At 37.3% G+C, this 24153-nt stretch overlaps 1 protein-coding gene across 1 annotated transcript in view; it reads right to left on the bottom strand.

The window, feature by feature from the left end:
- The window catches only part of Fmn2 (formin 2), a 165424-nt gene that overhangs the window by 62445 nt on the left and 78826 nt on the right, over nt 1-24153 (bottom strand). Inside the window, exons 5-6 of the mRNA XM_090340178.1 lie at nt 15517-17000; nt 13704-13848 (exon numbers count right to left, since the gene is read on the bottom strand). Coding sequence (XP_090196304.1) covers nt 13704-13848; nt 15517-17000 — 1629 coding nt within the window. The remainder of the gene's footprint in view (nt 1-13703; nt 13849-15516; nt 17001-24153) is intronic.

Below are 24153 nucleotides of genomic sequence, written 5' to 3'. Positions count from 1 at the left end.
ACACACGTAAATGAATCTTGGCAGTTTTAATTTCATGCCAGGTTGATGTTTTTGCCTAGCCATGTCTCTAGAACAATGATGTAAAACTGATACCTAATCACTGTTTTTCAATATTCATTAAAGGATATTCTGGCTCAGGAAAGAGGCATTCTTGATATATTCTAATATTTCAAGCTTCCTTTGTTTCCTTTGTCTTTACGTAGCTTTCGAACAGAAACCCAAAAGATAAATAGAGCATTGGAAGAAATAATTTAAGTATGTAATACTGGCTTGCTGGAAACATGACTAGAAAAATATGATCAGGGGCAAACTTCTATAATGCAGAATAATCCCAAAATTCCTCATAAGGATAACGGTGAATATGGGAATTCATCCTCATTGAATTCAACATGTTTTTCTACTTATAACCAATATGTGAAGCATTGATATACACATATCTTTTTGTTTGTTTATTTTTATGTGACTACAGTCATTTTCTTAAGCCAAAGTCATGTGACTATTGTCTAATAAGTACAGTAATGACAGGCAGGACTATATGTGTTGTTTGAAGAAATGAAATAGACATGCAACTCAACTTGGATTTGGACTTAGAGAAGTAAGTCAGCATCTTCACATAAAATGCTCAGGTGCACTCACCCTTCCAGGGCCTCTTTCCCTCTCTTCTACACTGGGTTTTCCCTTTTCTGGAAGATCTCTACACCCTTGATATCTTCTCCAACAGAAGCTCTGCCCAGTGTGTAACATTTCCTTGGCCCTTCTCACCTTTTTCTCCTCTTTTCAGGGGTCATCGGGAAGAAGGTGAGAATCATGGCGAGGGTAGGGGATGAGTGTCACCTGAGGAGGTTGTTAATGCAAAAATATTCAATAATTTATTCATTTCCTTCTTTGCCTTTTTTTCCCCATCTCATCCCTCTAGAAAAACCACCTGATGCTAAGGGTTGAAAGAAAGTCTGCCTGGAATAAGTAAAAAAAAAAAAAAAGAATGAACTGAATACCACTGGCATTCTCAGTACAAAGTTTTAAAACAAAAATGAATCCATGATCTGAAGGAATTCTATCCCCATCTTTTCTTCACATGAAAAGCAGACTCAAGCATACCACATTGCTTAATATAGCTCCGGAATTTATAGGTTCCTTGATAATCAGTAATGGCAAAGGATGTAGCAAATTGATTTCATCATTTTTAGATCACTAGTGAACCCGCAGGACTTAAGAGAGCTGGAAAGGAGTTCAATGTTTCTTCCTAAGACATATCCAAAGAGGGGACATACTAGTGTGGTTTGAGCACTAATTAGTATTTCTGGTGAGAATACTTTGGTGGGTTTTTACAATTCTGTAAGTGACATCTTTTTAAAATGTCAACTATGCTCTGAATCTGTTTGTTTTGTTTGTTTTTCAGAGTCCTGGGGCTTGAATTCAGGGCCTGAGCACTGTCCTTGAGCTTTCTCAAGGCTAGAGCTCTACCACTTGAACCACAGCACCACTTCTGGTATTTCTGTGTCTGTGGTACCAAGGAATCAAACTCAGGACTTAATAAATGCTAGGCTAGTGCTCTACTACTGGGCTACACCCCGAGCCTTAGGCTCTGAATCTATATAAGAATTCATTACAATGCCATTCCCTCCAAATGACCTTTGTGGCATTGGATTTAGAAGCAAAATCAAAATAAACTTAATAAGAGATGTATTTACACATTCATGGAGAAGGAAGTCCTAAAGGAAAACAGACCCATATGTAGTAGCTTGTTTTCTGTTTGTTTTTACTAAGGTGATCTGATTGAATTCTTGTTAAAATTAATGGGTCCATTTTAAAACACATAAAGGAACAAAATTTACAACAGTTTACCTTTAAAAAGACAATATTGATACAAGTGAACATGAGGGGAAAAAATGAAAATGAAGCAAATACAGGAGCCAAGCTTCAAAGCATCACTAAAATGAATAAGGGTGAGAATGTGGTCATAGCAGATTCGATGTAATCCTGAATGGCCAGTAGAGAAAATGCACAGCAAGCTATGACAAGGAAGGAATGTTATAACAGTTACTAAAGCAGAACAGTAAAATCTGTGCGACCATGACAAAAACCCTAAGAATGATGAACATGATGTACTAAGGTAGATGTAGAAAAATAGATGGAAAACTAAAACAAACAATGAATTACTATTTGGTATGAGCCATACATCACATATCATCTCTAGAATTTTACAAGGCAATACTGACTACCTTGTAGGACATGGTGATTATAACAAGATAGGATACAGGAAAATAATAAAGATTATTTGTCAATTTAAAATTTTAAGCAGAGTTAAGAGATCTGCATTCATTTTTTTCTTAGAAATATAGCATGTTTTCATAACCTGGATTTTAAAAACATAGTATTTTTTAAATTAAAACATTTTCTGGGCACTAATCTTTAACCTAGATACCCAAGAGTCTGGAATTCAGAGGATCACAATTTGAAGGGTAGAAAAGTGAGCGATACCCTATTCTTTATGAACAAAATAACTAGCAAAAAGCAGGAATGAAGGGATGGCCCAAATAGCAGAAAAACAACTAAACCAACTAAGCAAACAGGTGCAAAGCCCTGAATTAAAATCCCAGTGCTGGTAAATTAATGTCTTATACTTTGAAGCCAAACAGTTTTTCTTTAAATGCATTTCAATGTAACTGATGTTTTACTGTATCATTCATATTATTACTAGTGGTGTCTTTTCTATTAAGCACATCACCACGTCCCATTTCTTTAGCATTCCTTGAAGGACAGATCACTCATGTTTTATTTAGAAATGTCTTTGTCTCTGCATTTTTGTTTTCCTGTATATCACATTTACTGATTGATATGATTTTCAGTATTTTCAGTGTTACAAGCCAGCTGTTAGCGGAGTAACAGTGTACTGTTATTGGTATTATTGGTATAGTTTGGATTATTAGTATTTTGTCTAGTATGAACTCTTCTCATTGCTTTCAGGATTTTTATTTTAGCTGTTTTATAACTTAAATATGATACATTAGGATATAGAACTCTTAGTTTATCTACATTAACTCCATTGAACTTCTTGGATATGCTCATGTTTCCTAAAGAAGTTTTCAGTCATACATTTGGCTTTAAATATTTTCTCTACCTACTTTTCTCTACTCTCCTGCTTCATTTTATATATACAAGGAACATATCCTACCATTTATGAGGATATTATTTTATTGGTCTTTATTCTTTGCTTTAAATTTTAACAGATATATTTTCAAGTGTGCTGAACGTTTTCTTCATCACCACAAATTGCTTTCCATTTTTAGTAGTGTATATTAATTGCATAAAGAGGTCATTCTGTATATAAGAGAAAACATGAAGTATCTGTCTTGCACAGAGAGATACATTTGGCTTCATATAATAATCTTTCCTGAAACAGACATAATTTTAGTAACTTGCAGTAATAATACTGAATTATTTATCATTCACTACTTAATATTTAATATTATATCATATACACATATTTTCTTTATCTACGAATTTGCCGATGGCACCCACACTGATTCCATTCCTTTATGAAGAGTGCTGCTATAAATATGTATGTCTTTGAATACATTTCGAGGCAGATGTTTAGTAGTTCCACTGTTATTTTGAGGAAGCACCATTCTAATTGTCCCATCTATCATCTATTCTCCCATCTATCATCTGTATCTTCATTCCAGTGACCGTGTCTTTTGATATGAAGAAACTTTCTAACTGGATGCAATCATTTGTCAATTATTGTGCAAATAACTGAAGTCTCTTTCTTCTCTTTCGTCTTTTTCTCTTTCTTTCTTTCTTTCTTTCTTTCTTTCTTTCTTTCTTTCTTTCTTTCTTTCTTCCACTTCCTTCTTTTTCTTCCCCTTCCCTCCCTCCCTCCCTCCCTCCCTCCCTTCCTTCCTTTTTCCAATGTGGAACTTGAACTAGGGGGTTGGGTGCTGTCCCTGAGTTCTTCTGCTCAAGGCTAGCATTCTAACACTTTTGAGCCATAGGGCCACATGTGGTTCTCTGGTAGCTAATTGGAAATAAGGGTTTCACGGATTTCCCCCCCCCCCCACCCTGCCACACACACAGAATGGCTTAGAACTGTGATCCTCAGATCTCAGATCTCAGCTAGGTTTACAGGTGTGAGCCAACAGTACCACCTTGAAGTCTTAATACAGAATGTTGTAACCGATAACTATGTGTTAAAGTATTTTCTGTACATTTGCTATAGTAGTTCCAAAATTTTGAGCTGCACATTGAGATTTTCTATCCATTTTTTAATTAATTTTTTGCAAGTTAAGCTAGAGATCTACTTTCAGTCTTCTGCATGCATATATCCAGTTTTCCCAGTGACATTTGTTAAGGAAGCCATATTCCTTCTCTATTTTATAGACTCATTTGGTGACAATAGATGCTAGTTCTTTTTTTAAAGCCTGATAGGACTCAGCAGTAAATCCATCCAGTTCTGGGCTTTGGGGTTGGAAGACTTATTACTGCTTCAGCTTCATTGCTTGCTATAGATTAGGTGTTATACACCCTCTTAGTTTAATTTTGATAGATCACATACATCTAAGCATACATTCATTTCTTCTAGGTTTTATAGTTTATTTAAGTTCCTAAAGTATTTCCTAATGATTCTCTAAATATCACTGGTATTTTTTGTTATATCCCTTTCTCATTGCTAATTTTCCTAATTTGGGCCATCTTTATTTAGGATAATTTGGTTAATGTTTGTAAATCTTATTCATCTTTCCAAAAAAGCAACATTTTACTTATTGCTTGTATTGGGGTTTTGTTTGTCCCTTGTCCATATAATTTCAGTCCTGATCCTTATTTCTTTCTTTTTACCAATTTTAGGTTTGGCTTCTTGTTTATCCAAGAGCTTGGGTCAATTTGCTTACTTATTTGTGTTGTCTATATTTTACTTAATATAAGCATTCATAGTTATAAACCTTCTTTTTGGTATGGCCTTCATTGTATCTCAAAGGTTTTAATAATTTATATATAGTTTTATTCCCATTTGATTCTAGTAATATTTTTACTTCCATTCCTATTTCTTCAAATATCTACTGATGCCCATTTTTAAACAGTCAGTTGTTTTCTTCTGCTTTTTACATTTTGTTTTTGTTCCTATTACTGAACAACTACTTTATGATTTTAATCCTAACAACATTCTCTATTTGGTAAAATAATATAACCATATCATGTTTTATTTCTAGAAAACAATTTCCTTAAATGATTTAAAGATACGTTTTAGATTGGGGCTTTAAAATCTTCCTATGTCTAGGATCTTGGCCCCTTCACAAAATGCTTCTACTGCCTGCTGTTTTCCTATGTGTTAATGAATGTTCATGTCTCACATTTCTTGTCAGAAACTGAACATTTCAGATAATACAGAATAACACTTCAAACTGCTTATTTCCTCTTCTCCATCATGGCTTGATTTCATTATTGCTTTACTTGGTAAAGCCTATTTCTGACTCCTGGTGCAATCAAACATTTCTACTCACATTTTCCTTAATGTTTTTCTTCAGTGACCATTTTTGGTCAATGAGTCTCTTTTGAGCTACTTAGAACCTTGCCATTAACCACTTTAACTGTATTTATCCATGAACTAGTAGCTTGGCTTGCAGGGGGGCCATTTTGGCTGCTTGTTGCTCTGATTCCTTATGTAGGCCTGGATTACAGCTTCTGCAACAGGGGGTGGATGAAAGTAAAAATGTCACTTTCTTGCTTCCCATAGTATAGTATGGCCACATATACAGGTGCAGAAAAGAGCAGAGCAGATCTCAGATGAACAACAATGGAATAAAGTCATGCTTAAATGTCACAGACTCACATTTCTTAAATAGTTTTAGCAAAGTTGCTGGAACAATTGCCTCCTCATATTCTATATGCTGTTAGGAAAATTTTCTGTCTTCTGCATGCATATATCCAGTTTTCCCACTCACATTTGTTAAGGAAGCAGTTTTCCTTCTTTATTTTATAGACTCATTTGGTGACAATATTTCAGGTCTATTTTTGGAGGGATTAAAGTATCTTTGTTGCTTTTTTTCTGAGTGTTAGGGAAAAGTCTGCTGTAAAGTGTTGTGTCACTAAAGAAATCAAACCTTATTTAAGTTCATCATATTTGGAAGAAAAATCTCCCCATCTCATTTCCTTGAGCCATTGAGGACACTCATTTAGGGAAAATGTACTTTCACAAACTTTTTCCTACCATTTCTGTGCTCTCCTTATCCTCCCATAGACAGAGGGAAACAAAACAAAAACAGCAACAAAGAAATCAAAACCTTTTGTTTCCACTTTCTGGAGTTCATTTGGATACATATTTAATATATCAGATGTACATAGCTGTTGTGCCCCTGTGCCCTGTGTTCCCCTCCTCAGAATATCCTCCTTTGGTCTCACTTCATGTGAAAGCTTAGAGACTTGTATAACTTATCATGTTCTGGTGTATTATTTTTTTTCCTTTACCATCGAGTGTTTATTTACTTATATATTGACAGACGCATTCTAGTTACCACATATGAGGGAAACCATGCAACCTATGTACCTTTGGCTCCAGCTTGCTTCACTTAATATGATTCAGATAAATTTTAAACTTGTTTTCTAAAATAGTAAGCAACAGCTATGTGTTGGTGGCTCAGGCTTGCAATCCTAGCTACTCAAAAGGCGGAGATCTGAAGATTATGGTCCAAAGCCAGCCAGGGTATAAGGTTTGTGAGATTCTTATTTCCAATTATCTCCAATTAACCACCAGAAAAGTGGAAGTGGAGTTGTGGCTCTAATGGTAGAGCACCAGCCTTAGCCAAAAAATGCTCAGAGATAGCACCCAGGCCTTAAGTTCAAGACCCATGACTAACTAATAATAATAATAAACATTTTTCAGCTTTGGTCACATGGAGAAAGGATGTGCATAACTAGACAATTGCCTCCTCCCACCTGCAGGACAAAAGGTACCAGTTATTAGAATCATAATGATGTTGAGACAAAGAATCAAATACATGCCCCTGCCTCCCCCCACCTTACTCCTGGATCATCTAAAGTCTTCTTGGTGTCCATGATAAATAAATATACATACTGTTGTTACTATCATGAGACACAAATGAACTTATCTAAACTCAATTCTTACATTTATTTCTTTTTTTAAGTTAAAATATTTTATGTAAATAAAAATTAAAATTACTTAATTCTATTTACAAAGATCATCTGCATTAAGATGATAGTCAGCTCTTTACCTTGAAAAAGAACTGCACCATTTGATATCAAACAACTTTAAAGAGCATTAACCTGAGTACCAGTGGAAATTAATTTTAAGAATGATCAATACTTGGCATTTTAACATACAACTTTAAAGTGAAATCAAATCATTAGAAATTCCCAAACTTTGTATTTGCTTATGATACTCTGTTTCTACATATGTAAAGCACTGGTGATCATCTGTTCACATTAAGGAATAGTGAAACTCTTCCATAAAACACGTTTTTAATTTTATAGATTGGATTGGATTGTAGCATTATTCTTTTGGAAGTTCAAAACTTATATAAGTCTTACATTTATTTCTAAGAAAAAAATTCCTAAGGAGAAAAAGTTGGGAAGAAAATACATTCAGCTCATGAGAAATGAATATCAATCAGCAACAATCATATCACTTAAAAGTCTAAGGCAGAGGCACTTAAGAAAAACTTGATACAATACTGATTTACTGAGGTTTAAATAAGCTTCAAGGAAAACTTCACTCATTTTGACCTAGTCTCAAAAATAATCTTTTAATCCTTTCTGCCTATCTAAACAAGTAGATTCTTTGAGGCTCAGTTGACATTACATCTGCTTCACATGTCCTCCTCCCACTCAGTCAACACACCCATAGAACTCCTCACCCCCCATAGAACTTGCTATCTTAAGGATACAGTGTAGGCTCTGAAAAGAAGTACATTCCAGTATATTCACTTGAAGTTCATAATGACTATCTCTCTTTGGCTTAAATAAATTAGTACTCCAGAGAAACTCTAAGGCCTCTTTATTATAGTTAGCTTATTTTCTCCACAATACACTCTGCTGGAATGGGTCAACTCTGCAGTCATCACATTTTGTTAAAACAAAAACAAAAAACTGTAACAGTGAAAGTGGATCATTTGTCATTCAGTTTCACCAGCATAACTAAAGATCTGTGTCTTCCTGCTCTCCCACCTTTCTACTACACAGACACTGAAAGTGTTTTTCTATTGTTTTTTTCCTAAAGCTTTCTATAATCGTTTCTGTGTTCAATCCTATTGGTGTTGAGTAAACACTCTCCAATAATCTGATCCAAATGTATGGTACTGATAATTATTCTATATTTATTTTTTTCTTCAAATTCTTGTAAATCTGGACAAACAGAAGGTATCGAATTAAAATATCCATTAGGATTTCCATTAAAATTCAATATTCTTATATGACTAGTCCCCAATTATACAGGATATACTTAATGTAAAAACCAAAATAGTCATGTTCAGAATTAGAATTAAATTTTACAGAACTATAATGTATAATTTTCTAACTATAATTCCTATACAAAAATCTAACAATATCATTAGCTTAATATGATCCTTTTTGTTATGCACTTTTCATTTTCTTATGTTAATCATTTACTGATATGTATAAAAATAATTTTTCAGCTGAAAAAATTACAAATAGAGGTACTTATTGCGCCATTCTCTTTGAATTCATTGGGTATAAACCACAAACATATAGAAATGATCTTTAAAAAGTAATAAATCTGCTGGGTGACAGTGGCTCATGCTTGTAGTCCTAATCACTCAGGATGCTAAAATTTGAGGATCCTGGTTGACATCCAGCCCAGGAAAGAAAGTCTATATGACTTGTATCTCCAATTAATTACCAAAAAAAAATGCCAGAAGTGGAGCTATTGCCCATGTAGTAGAACACCAGCCTGAACAACAAAAAGTGCTCAAGGACAGTGCCTCAACCCTGAGTTCAAGCCCACCAGCACAATAATAATAACAATCTCAGCATCTGAAAGAAATCCAAGTTCAATAAGTTATGTTTGCCTAATGATAAGTTTATAATTCTGATGTGTTTTCTATTATATAAATACATTTCTAAAGCTCACAGTTCAAATGCATTGGATTGAAAGATGTTGAAAGTTACAAAGTAATGAATCTAAAGCATTTCAATTTGTATGCTGTTTCAGATACTATTTGAGGTTTTAGTATAAAAATAACAAATGCAATGGGGACCAAGACATGAGAAAGGGTATCAATGTTTGTGAAGTAATGTACCTTCTATCTGGTGAATATAATGTAACCCTTCTATTGTTACAATAAAAAAATATATGAAAAAATAACAAATGCCTAAGTGAAATAAAAGACACCTTTGCCAATAATAACTCAAGACGTCATTATTAGTACAAAAAGCTATTTTAAAAAAAAAGCTAAATTCAACCACAATGTAAAAAACTAGGCTTTTATTGCTCAAATTATCACTTGACTATCACTGTTGGTTCACTGAAATCAGTTAAAATTTAAAATTAAAATACTACATGCATAGCCAGGAACAGGTAGCTTATGTCAGTAATCCTACTTACTCAAGAGTTTGAGATCTGAGGATCAAAGCCAACCTGGGCAAAATAGCTCTTAACTAATGTAGATTACAAGCATTTTAATAGCAATTACTGTGTTTGGTAAGAATGTTTAGAAGAGTCATAAAATACACTCCTGTATAATAGCAGCTAACAGATTAGTTTCTTTTAATTTAATATCACTGTTAGAAGATGTTACAAGAATAATCAAAGAATTTTCAGATATTAGGTCATTAAATACAATCCTAAAATGAAATCAGACACCTATGTTTAATTCCTTACCATATAAAAATTAAAAAGTGAACAATGCTAAGTGCTTTGTATTTTGTGAAAGAAGATAGCATAACAAAATTCATTAAAAGCCACTCGGTAATGGAGGACAGGGGAAATTGAGAAAGTAAAAGTAATTGGAATGGTTTAACCAGGTTAAGTAGAAGATAGAGCTATGTAGATTTGGGAAAGGTGGCGCAGAATGCTGAATGAGGTGATATTACTGAAGGTACATTATACTCAGAAACTGACATGCTGAACTGATACCCCTCTGTACAACTAAAGATAAAAAAGTGAATAAAATATAATGTATATCTGTGTGAAATAATGTAGTGACACCTCTCTGAATAATTAACACATTCTCTTGGGGGGAAAAAGGAAAAGACAATGTGGAACAGGCCTGTGTAAGACCTAGATACTAGTGAAAAATGGGAGCGAGAACAAAAAGGGTGAAGGAGAATGAATAGTGTGAAAATACTTTATTCAAGTGTGAAAGTGGAACAACAAGATTGATCTGGAAAGAAGTATAGGGAAAGAGTTATAGAGGGAATGATTCCAATCAAGGTAAATTGACATATATAGATATGTCAAGTAAAACCCTTTCAACAACTAAATGATGCTAAAAAAATAATAGTAATAAAACAGTTGTTTTGTGGTAGAGATGATGGGAGTTTGAGCCCAAATTAGTCATCTCCAGCAAGGATGCATCATAGAATCTTCCTAATGCTACACTGCTCTATATTGCACTGGAGGATAGCTGTGCCTGTGAGGTCTACAGGAGCTATTATAAACCCAGTGCTATCAAGAACTGGCATGTGGCACACAATTGGCAGAGTATCATTCAAAAACAGCAGGCATGCAAACTGAACAACTATTAGTGTTGATACTATAACATGTTTACCAAAACATATTTCCTCAGGATTTCACTGGACACAGGACTACCCAGAAATTTCTACTGCAGGCTACTGTTGTTATTAAAGTGATGCCAAATTAAATTCTCACCTTTTCCTCACCATATCCTTGGGATGAACTTAAGCTAATCAATTTTCTCATGAAAATATTGAGATGACTTAGAATCAATATCAAATTAATGATCACTATTTGCCATAGTAATAATGAAGACAGTGAATTAAATGTTTGCTGGCAGTAGAACATTACTAAAAATGGGCATGCATGAGTGTGTGTTGATGGATAGTTCATCTTAGCTACTGTCCTTTTCTTAGTTAATAGAGTTGTTGTGTTAAGTTACCAGACAGATAAATAAGCCTAATATACATGAGGTACACTCATTTGATTATGAACATCTATGCCCACTCTGATCTGATAAAGTATCTCATAGCTTTTTTAGCTGATCCCTATGTGCAATGTTGCAAAATATGGGAAAAACAGATAAAACTCTTACCAAAGAAACTTTATATTTCATGAGAAACATATAGCTATATATAGCTATGTTTTCTTGGAGGAAAAGGGATTTTGAAAAACAAGACAGTCATAATTACAACTGGCCTGAGATAAACCTTTTTCCTTATTGCAAAGGTCAGGGGGATTTTCTGGAGGAAATACATGCTACCTCACTGACATTGTCTCCACTATGACAGCAGAAATGGGACAGGCACCTGGATGGATATCAGTGCATTCAACCACCATCATATTTGCTAGAAGACAGATCACAGCACAATGATTTGGCTATTTTTAAATATTTAAAGAAAAACTCAACTTCCAGTGTCTATTGTATACAAGAATTGCTTGAAATGCCCCCATAAACATATGCCACAGCATCAAAGACTGTTCATTTTCCTAGAAATGACTAATAAGGTACTGACATATCTGTCCGTACAGTCAGTATGCATTTCCCATAAAAGGAGAACTATTTGTACGCACCCTGAAAATACATTTTCCTTAAATGAGTGTCCTCAGTGGCTCGAGGAAATAACATGGGGAGATTTTTCTTCCAAATATGATGAACTTAAATAAAATTAGATTTCTTCGGTGATATACTTTACAGCCGACTTTTCCCTGGCATTCCAAAAAAAAAATACTTTCATCCCTCCAAAAATAGACCTGAAATAGAACTCAGTACCAAGACTAAGGCTAAGCTGTCACTAGACATGCTTATCAAGAATTATGATGGATGTATTTTCATGAAGGTTGTTTAAAGCTGGAGGACTGTAGAAGTATCAACATCAGCAAGTACAAATTTCCATACTGATCATTTTTTACCTACAGTTTATGAAACATCTAAATGACAGAGTGACTCCCTGAATGTGCAGAGGTGATACTGCAAGACAGACACTCTGTTTACATGTAAAGTATTTTATTGTAAAGTTGTCATAAGACATCATTCACACTTCAGCCAGTTAAAAACTGGATACAATATAACATGAAATACAGCAGGAAGTCCTAAAGTCTAGGGAAACCTGTGGATCATCTTCCTGTTCTAAATCCCCTGAGGAAAAAAAAAACTGGTATGAGAAGTAGCCAGTATGTGTTTTCTGCCAAATCCCTGGACCAGGCACTTTTCATCATATCACATGTGCTCATGGGTCAAGTGACAGTTCTGGTTGCCTGGCTCCTCTGTGTTGCCTAACCACACCCCTTCCCAGGGCAGCTTCCCAGTTCTGATGAACTCCATAAAAAAAGAGAACATGACATAGAAACATAGAACACTACCTGCAAATCAACCCATGAAAGAGATGTCCTAAATATATATCTTTGTCATTATAAAAGCAGCTTTGCCACTCATTTTATTCTCTCTAACTTTGTCACTTTGAACTTAACTACTTTGATAGAAAATAACTGTGGCTTTGAATTACTGTTGAGCACAGTCACAGATATTTGTAAAGTTCCCTTCCTTCAGTCAGCTTAATTAATTTAATGAATACTTGAGTGACTACAACGTACAAGTGACGTCTCATTGAATATAGTCGCTACCCTAAAGCTATCAGCTTCCAAATGTAGTGCAAGAAAGAGTTGTGAAAATCCAAGACATCATATTTAGGTTTATATCCTTCTGAGGTCAATGAGCCTTCTTCAGTTAGATCAGTCTGGCTGTCTCATTCAAATCCATTTCTGCCTAGCTGGCCTTGACAGTGTACAATTAAGGGCTGGTGTCTGTCTGAAATGAGCATCAGTGGACACAACTCTAGTCTATAAGCCTAGTTACAAATTCCAGGCCAGTTGCAAAAAATCAAGGAATCACCCCATTGGCTAACAAACATTTAGGGAGACTAGCCCAAGACTTTGGGGAAATAAGCCTTATTTCTATCCCTCTCTCCCCCAAGACTGAACTCTTTATGATTTCCTTACCTCCACTGTGCTTCCAACTACCCTGCAAAAGGTAAGAAGTATAGACTCCCCATCTCTTGGTAAACGCTAGGCAAGATTAACAATACCTAGTTTGGACTTCATTACTGCGTTGTTTTACTACACTATTCGGAAAAACTTCCTTGACAAATTTCCAACATCATTTCATAGTCAAATCCAGCAGAAGTTATTAAGGGTTGAACTTTTTATTTCTCATCATTTATTCCCCATGTTTCAGTCTACATAACCACTAAGATGGATTTAAATTGAGCAAAAGAAAGGTATTTCTGGAAAAGAAATTCTGGAAAACAGTGGCTGAGATTATGGAAGTAATGTATAAATGAGATTGTAAATGTGAGTTCAGACTTTATCACTTGATTCAGTTGATCATCTGTTGCTTGCTTTGGACTAGTTTAATTTAGGAACATATTCTGGATTCTAGTCTTTGCTACTGGAGCAATATCCACAGGAAGAATCCTCAACCTTTGAAGCTTTTTGTTTAATGTAAGTTCATACTTGAGCCAGAATTCCCATTCACATTCAGAAAGCAGAGAATACTCACTTGTTTAGCCTTCGTCTTTGAGATTGTATCAGAAATAGGTTTCTTTCTCTCCTTTACAGCAGTTTTAGAAAATAATTCTTCAAATTCATGACAATCTATAGATGGCTCTTCAATTTTTTCCCAAATGAGTGAAGGACTGGAGTCTCTAAAATAAAGAAAAGAACACTGAAACAGATATCCAACAGAACTGCAGAATAGCGTCTTTCAAATAGAACTATGAACAGGATGAACAGGAAGGGAAAGGAAAGGGAATGGAGGGGGGAAGGAAAAGAAAGAGAAGAAAGGGGAATGAATCAAAATGGGAGAAAGGGGGAGAAAGGTAAGAGGAAAATATTATGAACTTTACATGTAAGTTGAAACACCATCCACATAGAATGAATTTTTTTTGAGGAATGAATTCCAGGAATTCTCAATTATTAAATATTTGTATAAAAATACAAAGAGAGGGGCTGGGAATTTGGCTTAGTGGTAGAGTGCTCGCCTAGCATGCAGGAAGACCTGGGTTCGATTCCTCAGTACCACATACATAGCAAAAAGCTGGAAGTGGTGCTGAGGCTCAAGTGGTAGAGTGCTAGCCTTGAGAAAGTCCAAAGACAGTGCTCAAGCCCTGAGCCCAAGCCCAGGACTGGCAAAAAAAAAAAAAAGATGTTAAAAAAATAGAGAGAGAGAAAATCTCTCGGGTTATGAAGGACTATGTGTTGCCTTACTACATATATACATATATATATGTATGTATTTATATATCCATCTATCTATCCATCTTCCAAAAGCACCTTTCCTTTCTTCAGTGCCACCAGAAAGAGCAAATGATTGTTTTTCTTCTTTTTTCCTTCTTCAGGTACTAGAAATTGAACTCACAGGCTGCACCTCGTTGACCTTTGCATTCACTTTAGTCTGTTTCTGTGTCAGAGCCTTATATGTTTGCCTTGGCTGGCCTCAGAGCACAATCCTCCTACATCCACCAATGTATTAGCAGGATTCAGAAGCCAAAAAAAAATGGGGGTGGGTAGTGGATATGGCTCATGTTAGACTTCTACAAACAAGACAGCATCAAGAAGAATGGCTGAGCCATTGAAAGGATGCTTGTGCTGTCCTCAAGTATTAGTTTGCCTGTGGATATGATTTATATGCGTATGCTGTTTGCCAAAAATGGAAATTTAAATAATGAAAGCCAAGAACAGATTCTCCTATGGTAAATCAGTCTACAACCGGCTCTGCCTATCTGCCCATACTCATCTTGCATATAAACACTGTTTTAAGTAGATACAGGTGTGAATACAGTTAAGTCTATCCATGAAGAAACATAGAATGTACACTAAGAAAAAAACATCCCTCTATTCTTGGAGACGTATTAGTATATAGGTGGATTTTATGTATATTTCATACACTGGTACACACATGGATGTTATTTTGTTTTGCTTCTTTGACATAATTGGAAAACAGTCTGTGATATTAAATAACACATTACTACATAAAATAACTTACATAAAAATCTTCAAATAAGGGGCGAGGAGTTTAGCTTAGTGATAGTGTGTTTTCTTGGCATTCATGAAGATCTGGGTTCAATTCCTCAGTACCACATACATAGAAAAAAAGCTGGAAGTGGTGCTGAGGCTCAAGTGGTAGAGCTCTAGCCTTGAGAAAGCCTAAGGACAGTGCTCAGGTCCTGAGCCCAAGCCCAGGACTGGCAAAAAAAAAAAAACTTCAAATAAGTTTTATGATTCTATTTATAAAAAAATTAAATAAATTTTAGATTCTCCCCCAAATTATAAGTTACAATGAAAAGCAAAAATGAGCTAGTTTTTTATGTTACCTTTTACTGTGGAGTTGAATTCTTGTCCAGTAAAGAGGCTTCATTGGCCGACAAGGCTCTATGGGCTGCTTCCTGCTCCCTCTGTCCTGACTCACCCCAAATCCAAACAAGCCAGTGGGCAAAGGAGGAAGAAGAAATCCACACACTTGCGGTGCTGATAAAGTGCTACTCCCCACTTGTGGGGAGAGTGGAGGTCCTGATCCAGGGGGCAGAGGAGGCGGTGGGGGTGGAGGAGCTTGTGGAACCCCTACACCTGGCAAAGGAGGTGGTGGAGGAACTGCAGCTCCAGGGAGGGGCGGGGGAGGGGGGATTCCCACTCCAGGGAGGGGCGGGGGAGGGGGGATTCCCACTCCAGGGAGGGGCGGGGGAGGGGGGATTCCCACTCCAGGGAGGGGCGGGGGAGGGGGGATTCCCACTCCAGGGAGGGGCGGGGGAGGGGGGATTCCCACTCCAGGGAGGGGCGGGGGAGGGGGGATTCCCACTCCAGGGAGGGGCGGGGGAGGGGGGATTCCCACTCCAGGGAGGGGCGGGGGAGGGGGTATTCCCACTCCAGGGAGGGGCGGGGGAGGGGGTATTCCCACTCCAGGGAGGGGCGGGGGAGGGGGGATTCCCACCCCAGGGAGGGGAGGGGGAGGAGGGATTCCTACCCCAGGGAGGGGAGGGGCAGAGGGGATTCCCACCCCAGGGAGGGGAGGGGGAGGGGGGATTCCCACCCCAGAGAGGGGTGGGGGAGGGGGTATGTCCCCTCCAGGGAGGGGTGGGGGAGAGGGTATACACACTCCGGGGAGAGGAGGGGGAAGGTGGGGGCTGGCTGCACTGGGCAGAACAGGCACTGTCATGTCTGAGATGGGGGTTTGGGCGGGCAGCGACATGTCCAAACCAGGCACGGAGCTAGAGGACTCTAGGGAAGGCAGAGGCGGTGGAGGTGGAATAGAATATCTATCATGGCTGGTTCCAAACTCAGTGTGGACAGAAGGGTGGAACAGCGATGGCCCAGGTTGACCTTGGCCGTTTGTCCATGGCTGTGATGCTGCCATGGGTGTGGATGGATGAGAGTCAAATTGTACTGATATTCGTCTTGGAGACACAAGCAAAGAGATCTCTGAACAGAATTTTGTTTGAGGTGAGGATGAAGCTGGGTACTCTCCATTTCCAGCCGCGGACGGGCCTGGAGGACCACCCAGTGCGTTCCCAGGAGGCAGCCTCAGTTCCCCACCTCCTTCTGTCGGAGAAGTCTGTATCGATTTTGCCTCTACTACCCTAGGATGCTGCAGATCCTTCCCTTCTAATCTGAGAGCTTCCAGACAGACCGCATCTGAAGGGGTTACTCCATTCTCAACCCCTTGGTGGCCCCTGGCCACCTCCATATCTGGCACAGGGTACTGCTTCTCTAGTTCAGCTATCTTGGTCCGTAGATCTTCAATTGTACGTTCTAGCTGCTGAATGACAGTTGCCTGTCCTTCAGACTTTGTGTCAAAAACTTCCTGAGGGACAAGAGCAAGCAAGGTTAAACACATGATTTGAATATATTAATACATATAGATATATCTTTCTATGTATGTAGATATAGGTGTATCATTAAAATGTATTTGCTGGTTGCAAGATCCCGGCACAGGAAGCTTTTATGCCTATGTGGCCTCTATTCTGCGGTTGAAGTTGAAAGTGGTTCACATCCATTTCCATAGAACCCAAAGGTCCTTGCTAGTCTCATCTTTAAATAGTATCAATGAGGACAACTGAACAACAAAGCAGGAAAGATTATTTCTAAAATAGGTTTTGTTTTTCCGAACTAGTGCATTTCGTAACAACATCATGATCCTGAGTTCCAAATATATCTCTTTCTTTGAAAAGGAAAATAACTGAATGAGACACTAGTAAGAATGTGAGCGATTCCTTTGACTTCACAGGAATATGGACATATACAAGTTATTCCATGATATTTCATCCAAGGCATTTTAAAATGATGACTCTGGATCTCCTCAAATTTATAAAGACAGGTCCTAACAGTCAAAGGTTTAAGATGTACATTTTATTTATACAATGTAAGCATAGGAGTTCATATATATATAGACACACATGAGGCAAAAACACACAAAATCTCTTAAACTATTTCCCCAACAACATCTAATTAAAGGACAAAACGTACTACAGTGCACAAATTGGAAAGTTGTGTCAAATATCGCTAAATAGCCCATAGTAAAGGAGAGATAATGAACACATTTTATTCCCTGACTAGACACTATACTTAATTTAATTCACTAAATAGTTACTAAAAGACAAAACAGTAGCACCCAAATTCATCCCAAGAATGCTGCAACTATTGTTCAATGTTTCTTTCTTATTTGGGATTAGCTAAAAGTATATAGACTACCTTCCCTTTCTCAGCATACATTCAAAACTATTTTAAATTATTATTACTATTATTATTTGTATTTTGTAAAAGGAAAACAGCTTCTTAATCCATGCTTCTAGCCAGATGTATGAGGCTCCATGCTTTGCCAAGGATAAGTAACTTTTTTGTTGTTTTTTTGTCAGTTGTGGAACTTGACCTCAGGGCCTAGGCACTGGCCCTGAATCTCTCTGTGCTCAGGCTTGGGCTGTACCACGAGCCACACTGCCACTTCAGGTTTTTTGAGTGGTTAATTGGAGGTAGGAGTCTCACAGAGACTTTTCTGACCCAGCTGGCTTCCAACTGCCATCCTCAGATCTCAGTCTCCTGTGTAGCTAGGATTACAAGTGTGAACCACCACACCTGGACCAAGGTGAAGATTTGAGGGGGATTTGATCTATAATCCTCAAGTGAAGTGTCACTTTCGGAAGTAGGCATGAGGCCTAAATGCTAACCCAGACCCACACTGGAACCTATTGTTTCTGTAATTTCCAACATGGGATCCAGGAATCAATGGTCTTGCTGGCAACCCACCTCACTACCATGTGGCTCCAAGACACTTCCTAGAAATTCTCTGGACTCGGGAGACCCCACCTGGATATGGGAGCTTCAGATGAATAAATCCATATGACGTTTAAATGCCATCGAAAAGCAAATCCATGTCCTAACAAAACTAATTAGAGTGAGGGAAAGGACTGAGTTGGGGAGGGAAAGGGGAAGCATTGACCAAGATATATTCCCAAACTGTTTTGTTATAATGGCAACTCCTTGTATAACTTCCTAAAGATAATTTTTAAAAATAGATAAAAGAAGGAGACTGGCGAGCACAGGCTAGTGACTTCAGAGAGGACCTAGTCAAAAACTGCAAATCCAGACCCAACCTGCATGCCAGATCCTGACAGAGGTCCAGTTCTTGGTCTGTCTTCCAGGCTCCAGGTTTCCCAGTTTCTGGGCTAATCCCTCACAGCTCGGGTGCTGATTGGTCAATGGGACCACAGGACAGGGCCGAATCTTAAAAGGCAGGAACTGAGCAAACCAAACCAAAGGGAAGCCCCTAGAGATGAAGACATGAAGCCTCATATGGACTTTTTAAGAAATCCTCTAATACCCTATTCACAGGATAATTGTTCTGGTGAAGTCTTTTCCTTCGTCCTTCCTCAGAGGGCCATTGAGATTATCCCAAAGTCAGTGGGTGGGTGATAGGAAGAAGCTGGGATGGCAAGGGTCTATCTCAGCTCTCTTGAAAGCGACCAATTCCCGACAGCCCAAAATGTTTTCAGCCATCTCTGGCCAACCAGAGCCTGATTATGGAACTTCTGGAATATTAACTGGCATTTCCTGAATTATTCTGGCATAAACGTAGGGCTCATATTTTCTCAGTAATGATGATCCAGTAAGAATGTTGACTTACCAACTGAAGGCAAAAAGTGGATTAAGGAAGAGCTTGCCAAAATGCAGTTCTTAAATGTTACAACCCAGAGGCCATTCAATATTTATCAGAAATTTGAGTAAAAACAGTACAAAAATTAAAGGACATTTACAAAACTAAATTCCACAAAGAATAAAACAATTCTAGGTCAAAATAGCCTCATAAAGGAGCAAGCATGACACTACTTTCTACATGGTTTATGAAACATTGATAGCACACAAAGCCAGTGGCAACAGATGCCTTGCCATTGGTGATTGGGAAGAATTCTGGGGTATTTTGTGCTAATTACATAGCCCATTGGCCAAAGGTATAAGAGAAACATTCTAGATACAAGTACTACCTGAAAAAGACCTCACTGGGAATACTAATAAGCTCACAGGAATCCAACCATCCTGCCTCACGCCAAAAGCCTGCCTCTAAATAATCCTGGTCACACTTTTCCCTATTTAGTTTCCCCAGTATGCTACAAATAGGTTTAACAATGTAATGGTATGTGCAGCAGCTTATGACCAGACCGTTTTGCCAGGAAACATTCCTGGACTTATATTACCATAGGAAATCCTGGCGTGGATAAAGTCAGTTCTGTTCTGACTAGTATATAATACATTCTTCTGACACAAACAGAAGATTCATTGGTCTTGCTGCTATCTAGGACCATGCTTCCTTGCCAATAAATTATATTCTGGCTTTTTCCCTGTCACCACACCCTGGAGCCAATCCCCAACACCTTAAGACCAGGTTGTTCTAAACAAGTTCTTTCAAGTGGAATTTACAGCGGATATTTTGGCAGTTGGTGACATTTTTTTTTTTTTAGATTCTATGCCATCTATCTTGAACAGAATATCCACATTTAGCTGGCTCCCTTGCAGCTAGGTTCAATAATTTAGCCAGAGTCATAGATATTCCTGTGTCTTGACTGTACCATTGACAATTACCATCTAAACACTTGAAGTTTCTCTGGAACAAGATTACAATGACCATTCTACAATTTGCTGTAGTGACATCATAGTTTTTATCTTCCCTCATAGACCATAATTGGAAAAAACTGTGAAGCTTACAACCTACAGATTCTTTAAGCTTTCCAACCCTTCTTTGTAGGTACTTCATTTACATAGCAAACCCTTGTAATTGATATCTAACAAGTTTTCTGGTTCATTCAACAAAGACTGATATACACAAGAACCAAAATTTCTGAGTAACTCATGATATAAAAAGATTAATTTCCCTCAAAAAATTAAAAAAAATGATAAGCTTTGGGTTGGGAAGATAGCTTAGTAGTAAAACATTTTCCCAGCATGCATGAAGCCCTGGGTTTAATCCTTAGTAACACAAGGGGGGGGCTTTTACTGTAATGCTGAGTGTAAAAAAAATCTTAAGATTAGAATCATTGTCAGTGCAAGATTTTGAACAAATTACAAGAGACTGTGACATTGTTTATGAAAATTATCATTTTCTGTAATGTGTGAAAAGCTCACTAATTTTCCCAGTAACTTTAGATAGTGATGATATACAAGTTCACCTTTTTAAAACATGTCTGTCACATAATCATCTTTGCCATAGCAACTAATTCTGCTAGGTTATCAGAGCTATTTTCACGTGATTCAAGGCACATTCCTGACTTCAAAAAATTCTACAACCGTGAAAAAATTAGTAATTTTACCTTACATTGAATTTGAACTATATGGTTCAAAATATTCTAAAGTCATTGACAAACTGACCCTGACAGAACTAAAGTACAATATGTAGTAAGAGTTGGTCTGGGATTTGGGATCGAATCTAATGTTAAAAGTGTTTGGGGCTGGGAATTTGGCCTAGTGGTAGAGTGCTTGCCTCACATGCACAAAGACCAAGTTAAATTCTGCAGTGCCACATACATAGAAAAAGCCAGAAGTGATGCGGTGGCTCAAGTGATTGAGCTCTAGCCTTGAGAAAACCCAAAGACAGTGCTCAGCTCCTAAATTTAAGCCCCCAGGGTATTTAGATAAGGAAAAGTTAAGAACCAAAGAGACTGATAGCCTCTGAGTTTCAAAGGTTTTCCAATGCAAGATTCAGTAAGAACAAAACTAAAAAGTGGCAGATAGTGTTAAGAGAAAAATTAATTCCCAAACTGCATTTACAATAAATATAGCAATGCTATTAGCTATGTAGTTTCAGAAAGTTGCTAAAAATAGCAAAGAATTCTTGAAGGTAATAAATACTCTACAAAAACAAAAGATTAAAAATTTTATATAAATTCTTTCTTTTTAAAAATAGTGCCAGAACCTGGGCTTGAACTTCCATACAAATGGCACTCCACCATTTAAAATCATACCTCCTGTTATAGGCCTTTTGCTTGTTAGAGATAAGAGTCTCCAGAATTTGTCTGTCCAGGCTGACCCAAATCACTCTGCTCAGTTTTCAACTTTTTGAATGACTAGGATTATAGTTGTAAGTCTTTAGTATGCAGCAAACTCCTTTATACAGATAAGTTTGAGTATAGGAGACATAGAGGAAAAGTTTAAGTGAATGATTACCTGCTTTTTTACATAATACTGTTGCAAATAAAGCAAAAAAAATGCATTTTCTAGCCTTTTACTTCCCCTGATTTGTCTTTACGTGTTTTAGAACTTAATGTTACCCTCTTCCTTTTCCATTCCAGGAAGCAGAACAATGAAGTGTGGCTTGAACTCAGTTGAATAGCCTGTAAATTATGTCCTCCAACCCCTCTATAGGGAAGGCAAAAGTGTGTTCAAATGTGTGTGGGATATTTGGTTCTGAAGTTAGCAGTCATCCAAGACTCTTATCCGACCTTCCTTATCCATTGCTATTAGTTGCCGGCTGGCTGGCATCTCTCAAAGAGCACTCATCCCTAACACTGACATTTTTCTGCCGTGCTCTCCAGAGAAGGATGGGGTCCTTTCTCAACAGTAAGAATGGATTTCTCTGTGGGTTACTGTTTTATTTTAAAGAGAGTTACAAGGACATCTGCATGGCAAATATTGGTCATTATGAAGCAAAAAAAATTGGTATCAATTCTCAGACAATTGCATCTAACATTTTATGTTCAGAGACCAAGGAATTCAGCATTTGCAGGCCTACCCATAGTGAAAGCCTGATTTGTTGTCTTAAGAGACTTCCATGCATGATTGTCCACAGAAATCTCTCATTAGAAGCTTGCTCCTATGTCCAGTGCCTGCAAAACAATCTCCCATCCATTCTGGTTACAGCTAGAGGGAGATCTATTAGATTCTCAAGGGGCTTGACACTGGGGAAATATATTTTTATTATCTTTAGAGTTCTACACGTTTCAAAAATGCTCTTGGCATTTTGAGGACCTGTGCAACAGTTTACCCAATAATAATGTTTCTTGTTATCAAAAATTCAAATAGGATTTTAATAATATTGTTCTTATACATAATGATAATATCCTGGGTAAACTGACCCAATATGCTTACATATGCTTTATGTACACCTTATACATATAACCTGAAAATCATTTGATACACTATCAAAAATTCTATGCCATATCCTGAAAATCATTTGATGGAATATCAAAAGTTCTATGCCATAAAGTTTTATAGTGCAGAACTTTGTACTAGTGGCATCGTGTGGGCACTCAAGTAGTTTCAGACTTAGGAATATTTTGTTCTCCCAACAATCAACCTACATCACCTTTTGAGACCTTTGTACTAAAGAGAAATTCTCAACCACAGATCATAGCTTAGGAAGTGCTTTGAGGTTCAAAGCACCCCAGGCAGTAAAGTCCTTGAGACTCTTATCTCTAACTAACTGGAAGTGACACTGTGGCTCAAGTGGTAGAGCACTAGTCTTGAGATGAAAAGCTCAGGAATAGGTCCAGAGTTCAAGCCCCATGACTGACAAAGACAAAGGTTCTGAAATAATTATCTCCTAGACTTGACATTGTATAAAGAGTTTCACATTCATCAGGGAGATCTACTAGAAAACTATTTCATTAAAATAAACTTGTAATCAAACTGGGCATTGAGGAACCATTGAAGAGACCCAGGCCAACAGGAGCATAAAATGTTCTGATGTTGGAAAATTTTTGCATAAAATATAGATGATAGTACTTGTATACTTTCAATTCTTTTTATTAACCTATACTTTGTAATGGATCTAACTGCTCATAGTAAACAAATATGTGAAGTAGAAAGCCACAACCTTTAATTGTCACATATGATCGAACAGTCCATGGCTAGGGCTTGAGTTTTAAAGATTAAATTTTTGCCTAGTGTGATGGCTCACACCTGAAATCCTAGGTACTCAGGAGGCTGAGATCTGAGGATCAAAGTTCAAAGCCAGCCTGGGCACAAAAAGACCTAAGACTCTTATTCCAATTAACCTCTAGAAAATGGAAAGTGAGGCTTGACTCAAGTGTAGGGTGGTAGCCTTGAGCTGTAGAGTTCAGGGACAGCACCCAGGCTGAGTTCAAGCTCCATGACCAAACAAAAAATAAATAAATAAATAAATTAAAAAAAATCAACTTTTGTCTTTTTCAAGCTAGCTATTTTGAATGGAAAAACTGTAAAGATTACTATTAAAATTTAGCTAAAGGAAGAATTTTGTCTTTAGTGTTAAAACTAATAATGATTCAAAATCAAGTAAAGCAGGCCAAAAATGCCAGTATTTGACTCAAAACAAATAGTTGAAAAGGGAGTAGCTTAATCCAGTGACTTTCCAGCGCTGAGATAAATTCCTACAGAAATGCAGAGCTGCCATCTAGTGACCAAGAAGGAAAATGCAAGTCATTTTCCAGGAAAAAAAAAAAATGCCTTTCTACAATGTCACCCCTTCCTTGCTCTTTCCCAGTTTTTCTTCC

The sequence above is a fragment of the Megascapheus bottae genome, chromosome 10 (genome assembly GCF_031878675.1).
Source record: "Megascapheus bottae isolate mThoBot1 chromosome 10, mThoBot2.hap1, whole genome shotgun sequence".
NCBI lineage: Eukaryota > Metazoa > Chordata > Mammalia > Rodentia > Geomyidae > Megascapheus > Megascapheus bottae.
Note: the sequence above shows the minus strand (reverse complement) of the source record. Positions and strands in the feature narration are given on the sequence as shown.